At 35.3% G+C, this 5,621-nt stretch overlaps 1 protein-coding gene across 1 annotated transcript in view; it reads left to right on the top strand.

Annotated features, from left to right (window-relative positions):
• The window catches only part of ANKRD30A (ankyrin repeat domain 30A), a gene marked incomplete at its 3' end in the record, with an annotated part of 58,510 nt that extends 53,113 nt beyond the window's left edge, over positions 1 to 5,397 (top strand). Inside the window, exons 19-20 of the mRNA XM_017535315.2 lie at positions 4,923 to 5,031; positions 5,334 to 5,397. Coding sequence (XP_017390804.1) covers positions 4,923 to 5,031; positions 5,334 to 5,397 — 173 coding nt within the window. The remainder of the gene's footprint in view (positions 1 to 4,922; positions 5,032 to 5,333) is intronic.
• Between the last annotated feature and the right edge of the window lie 224 nt (positions 5,398 to 5,621).

Below are 5,621 nucleotides of genomic sequence, written 5' to 3'. Positions count from 1 at the left end.
CTTGGCATTCCAAAGTGCCGAAATTATAGGCATGAGCCACTGCACCTGGCCTGTATTAGTCTTTTGATGTATATGCTTTGACCACTGTATAAGTGGATCAGGAAATTTTAAGAGGGCTAAACTAGAGAACCCCATAAAAGTGAAATTACTAGTATTTCACATAGATAAAAAAAATGAATATATTTATTAGCTTTTATTCCATAAGTAGATATTTATGGTGATAAATTAAAACATTCTCTTCAATGACAAGTAAATTGTGGCTTTGAACTCTCATCACAACTTTGCAGTTCCTAAATTTCAGGACAAATTGAAGAACATGCTAGCTACCTGTAGTATAATGACATAAATGATTCTGACGTGCTTCCTTAACAATATGCAATAGCATTCTACCATTAGCTTGGAGATTTATTTTCTTTGGGTATTGACTTGGTCATCTTATTAAGTACAACTTATTTACTCTCACTGGTATTGGGAGTGTTCTGCTTTACTTATAGTCACTCTGAACATATTGTCATTCTTGAAATCTTCACAGCATGTTTTATGAAATCTATTTTTTAAATTACCTTAGGTATATTTCTGTTATGTTGGCATGTTAACTAATACAAAAAACCCAAATACCCCAAAACCTAATGCAATCCCTTTTAAAGCCAAGCGTGAGGATTCATCTTCATATTCAGACTCTGTGAATGTTTGATAGGCTTTTTCAGGCTTGCATGTAATCAATTACATATGTCCCCTTTTTTTAGACTCTCCTGATGAACATACTCGTCTGAAGGTAATAATTTTCTATTTTTATATTGAATATTAACTGCATATTTTATGAAGTATTCATTATTAATTATTTTGTTTCCAAACCCATTTAGCCTTTCTGTAGAATGAAACCTTCTATTCCAAATAAAGCAATAGAATTGAAGGGCATACAGTCATTCAAAGCAGGTAAATTTTGTAATTTTAATTTTAATCTGGAAAGAATATTATTAAAATAGTTGAAATACTGAGAACCTTTTTATTCCCAATGTTTTTTTTTTTCAAAATTTGATGGCAAAATTTGATACAAATAATGCCAATGTTAGTATTTATGTTTGAGAAAATGCCATTTACAAGCATAAGATTTAGAGATTTAAAAAAAAAATTACACTTTACCTCATGTGGATCTGCTTTAATGATTCTAAAGCATTTGGCCTTGTAATCTTTTTATACTACTATATTTAATTGCCTAGTGGTACAAAACAGCCTGAATTCGTTTTTGTTGTCATTGCCATAGTCATTGTTATAACTTCTAACAGCTGGTTAGAAGTTTCAGAAACCCAGATTAGCAACTAGTGCAGGAGGGCGGTTGTGAGACTGAGACTTCAGCCTGTGGAATTTGGCACTATTTCTAGATAGGGTTGGAACTGCATAGAGATCAACAACCAGCTGGTTTGTGCTGCAGAATTGATTGCTCACTTGGTGGTGGAGGAAATCCTCCACACAACTGGTTGCAGAAGTCTTCTCTTTTGATGATTGTTGTGGTGTGAGAGCATGGGGAAACCACGTGTGTATTTCTTTCTACACGCAGAGTAGATAAAGAGTGACTAGCATGCACTCTGTTCTAACTGCTTCTAGTTCATTTGTCTAGAAATTATACTTTCTAAGGTTGACACAATCCACTTATTCTGCTAATGATACAATTTTCTGTCAGTCTTACATGGTTCTGCTTAGATTAGGACTATTGTACAATGTACTTCACTTGTAGATATCAAATTGTAATAAATTCTATTCTTCCTTGCCTTTGAGAACTACAAAGGAGGGGAAATAAGAGTTTTTAATGCATTCATTGTCAACCAATAGTATACTTAATAATAATTTCACTATAGTCTCAATGTGTGGTCCCAAAGGAATACTTTATAAGAAATCATCAAATCATCTGAGTCTTTATAACAAAGTGTCAAAAGTATTATAATTTTTATTTTGTTAATTTATTTGTTTTTTCATTTACTTTTGAGACAGTGTCTCATTCTGTCACCCCAGCTGGAGTGCAGTGGTACATTCTTGGCTCAATGCCACCTCTGCCTTCCAGGTTCAAGGGACTCTCCTGCCTCTCTACTCCTAAGTAGCTGGAATACAGGCATGCATCACCACCCCGGGCTATTTTTTCTTTTTTGTATTTTTAAATACCGACAGGGCTTCACCGTATTGGTCAGGCTGGTCTTGAGCTCCTGACCTTGTGATCCACCTGCCTCAGCCTCCCAAAGTGCTGGGAATACAGGCGTGAGCCACGGCTCCTAGCAAATTTTAAAACAAAATCTGAAACATGCAGGGAAATGTGCATGATTCTTTTAAATTAAGTTGAAGTCTTGCTATGTCTCCCAGGATGCTCTCAGACTCCTGGCCTCCTCAAGTGATCCTCCTGCTTCGCCTTCCTAAGTAGTTGTGATTACAGGCACATGCCATCATGCCCTCTTCTGTTTTAATATTCTTCATTTCTTATTTAAATTTATTGATTTAATGTGTTTTACTTTTTTTCTTAATAGAGAATGTGAATTCTGTAGAGTCTCTACTGAGGTAAGATTTTACAGATTTTTTAAACTTATATGTTAACTAAGAAAATATAGAGAAAAGAAACCACTATCTATTCAGTAGACATGTTATGTGCTTAACATTTATTGTCTCATATAGTCAACACACAGCTTTGCAAAGTATCTCTGCTACTATCACCCACTTTATATTAATCAGACAACTGTGGTTCAGAGAGGATGATAAATTGGCCTATGATTTCATAGCTAAAAAGTAGCTGACCCTTGAGTTCACCATCAGCCTACCTTTAGCCCAAATCCATTCTCTTGCCCCTCAGCATAGATTGGTAGAGACCTGTGCATCAGTAGAATCAAGGTACGGGTCCCCGTGGGATCAATTCACAAAGTCACATGTTGTTGTAAGTCAACTTTTTTCAGAGCCTTCCCTTAGAACACTGGTTAATCCAATAGTTTGTTCTAATGTGTTTGACAGTTGCAGTGATAACCAGTACCTTGCTTTTACCATCAAAGCTTTTAGAGCAGGTCTCACTTAGCTGCGTCCACAAGATGTAGGTTTTCGTTTCATAAGCAAGACCAAGTAAATCTTATAGTTGAATTATTTTACCTGTTAGCAGAGATTATCACATACAGAAGTTGTTAAGTATATTTAGAGGTTATTCCTTATAGATTCCTCTATTTACAGATTTCCCAGCTTAGTTTTTCTCAAAGGCAGTATGCTGCCTAGTTGCGTGCACTCTTAATTTTTTTCTAGAGTTTTTCTTTTTCTTCCGTGACTTTTAAAGTCTTTTCCTGATTACTCTCTTCTCTGGTTTCCTTGGTGTTCTTTTCTTCTATTATTTTATTCCTTTCTGCCAGCCCCATTTTTCTATAGCTAAAATGAAAAGCACATGGAAATTTACGATTTCACTTAATCTTGGAAAGTAATCAAAGGTCTTTCATATTTCAATCTGTATTTAATATTCTGTAAAAAATGGTTGTTCAGGTGGAAAATCTGAAACTGCAAGTGACTTGTTTAAAGATAGGAGGTAGCAGAAGCAACATTTGAACTCATTTCAAAGCCCATTACTCTGGTTTCTATGTCATCATGTAAGTGAGTGTTTGAATAATAGAAGGGAAGAGGGAATGGGTCTAATTAAACTGGTGGAGAAGGATAAGAATGGAATTAGCTGAAGAACCTGGTGGAAGTAGATAAGAATAGAATTAGCAGGGAAAGGCCAAGTTTGAAGAGAAACAATCTCAGGGTTGGTAGGACTAAGGATTTTGTCAAAGAGATCAGAATATTGGGCATTCTGACAAGTTTGGTGGAGATAAATTAGAGGAAAAAAAACAGAAAAAAACTTTGGGAGTTATCTAGAAAGGCATATTAAAATAGGTTTCAAAGAAAGTCCTGAATGCATCCCTGCTTTTTGGTTTAATTCGAGGAGGAAACACATTTCAAGCTTTCTGTTGAAAGATTTAAAAAAAAAAAATGAGCCACTGAGAAAAGTCTCTATGAGTAGATAGAAATGTCCTCTTATGTTCTTTCACCCCAGATTTCACAGGAGTGGCTTGGAGCCCCTTGAGAGTTAGGAGACTGAAGTTTGCTGAATTAAATAGATCTGTGGCCCAGGGCAGGTGTCCCCTACCCTTTGCCTCACTTTTTCCAAGTGTCTGATGACCTACCCATGTACATGTAAACCAGGGGTAAGATTGGGTGGCGTGTGAGTCATGGAGCTTCATTTTGATTTTTGATAGCATGCTTATGATGGAGGTGAATCACTTACTGAGCCTCCATTTAGTTCATTTCCAGGAACAGGTAAATGCAGAGCTTCAAGGTTTGTCATTAGATTTTATCTTTTCAGTGATCTGTGCTTTGATGAGCTGAATATTTAAAGGTTGGAGACTGACATGAAGCCCTGCAGAAGAAAGATCTGTAAGCGGAAGACTCTTTCACTATATATAGCGTCTCCCACTTCCAGGTCTTTCTCATTGTGTATATATATTACTTTGAGAAATCCAACCACCAGGTCTCAGTTTTTCTAGCAGTCTCTCTCCTGGAGTATAAGTACCTATGAAGATATTTGAGGCTTTGCTAGTTTATGTAGACCCAAACAAGAAAGGACCAGTATAGAATAAGAAATCCAATTTTATTACTTTTAATGTTTCAATTTTTGTTGAGAAAAATATTCCCTGTAGCAAATATACATTTGTGTTTTGACATTTGTAGGCTCAGCTTTTCAATATTTCAAATATTTTAGGGTGCTCTCTGCAGTGTTTTAGGGTGAAGGGAGGCAACAGGTTCTTCTTAAGTGTTTTTTATGCTGAAAAACAAAAAATGTCATTTTCCAGTGACGCAGATTAGTCTTTGAATCAGAGATAGATAATGGATAAGGGATAAGGTAACTGTATCTTTCTACCTCATTTTAGGTTATCAAGTTTGTTCCAGTTTAGATAACAAATATTATGTCAACCGTTATGTAGATTTTCAGTTTATCTTTGAGGACAGATGGGTTTCTGAGGACAAATTATACCCCAGGTATGCCAATATATTGGCTGTCACTATTTGTTATGGAACTAAGACTGAGCCTTCATTGCATATTATAGTTTGGGGAGGTAGAGTCAAACATAGGTAACCAAAATTTTTCTAAAAACAGAGGCCTTATTTAAATTATATCCAGAAACATGATATAATATACAGAGGATTGATCTTTCCCCAGATTTTGTGTTTCTGTTTTTGTTATTTTTGAAGTAAGCACCAAGATAAGAGCTAGCAGCTTTTCTTTTTAAGTACATGAATTTGTTCATTTTATTGTATCTTATGCTCTAAAATCTTTTCAGCAAACCGACTATAGGAAATTTACAGTCTCTAAAAGTTGAGGAAGACCTCAATCTTGCTACCAAGGTAAAATGTTCTCTTGTGAAGTTGATTTTCTCAGATGGATTCTAGTTCTGTGTAGTGTTTAGTTTTCCTGTTTAGTAGTGGTGTAAGTATCATTATTATAAGTTGGTAATATAAAGTTGGTCAGATAAAAGCATTTTACAGAAATATGACTCGTTGATTAAAAAATTTATACTTTTATTTTAGTCAAAAACAAATGATTGGTAAATACTATGAGGGGTTGAAGG

Source organism: Cebus imitator, unplaced genomic scaffold (assembly GCF_001604975.1).
Source record: "Cebus imitator isolate Cc_AM_T3 unplaced genomic scaffold, Cebus_imitator-1.0 Scaffold92, whole genome shotgun sequence".
Taxonomy (NCBI): Eukaryota; Metazoa; Chordata; class Mammalia; order Primates; family Cebidae; genus Cebus; species Cebus imitator.
The sequence above is the reverse complement of the archived record's forward strand: the minus strand, read 5'-3'. Positions and strand labels throughout refer to the sequence as shown.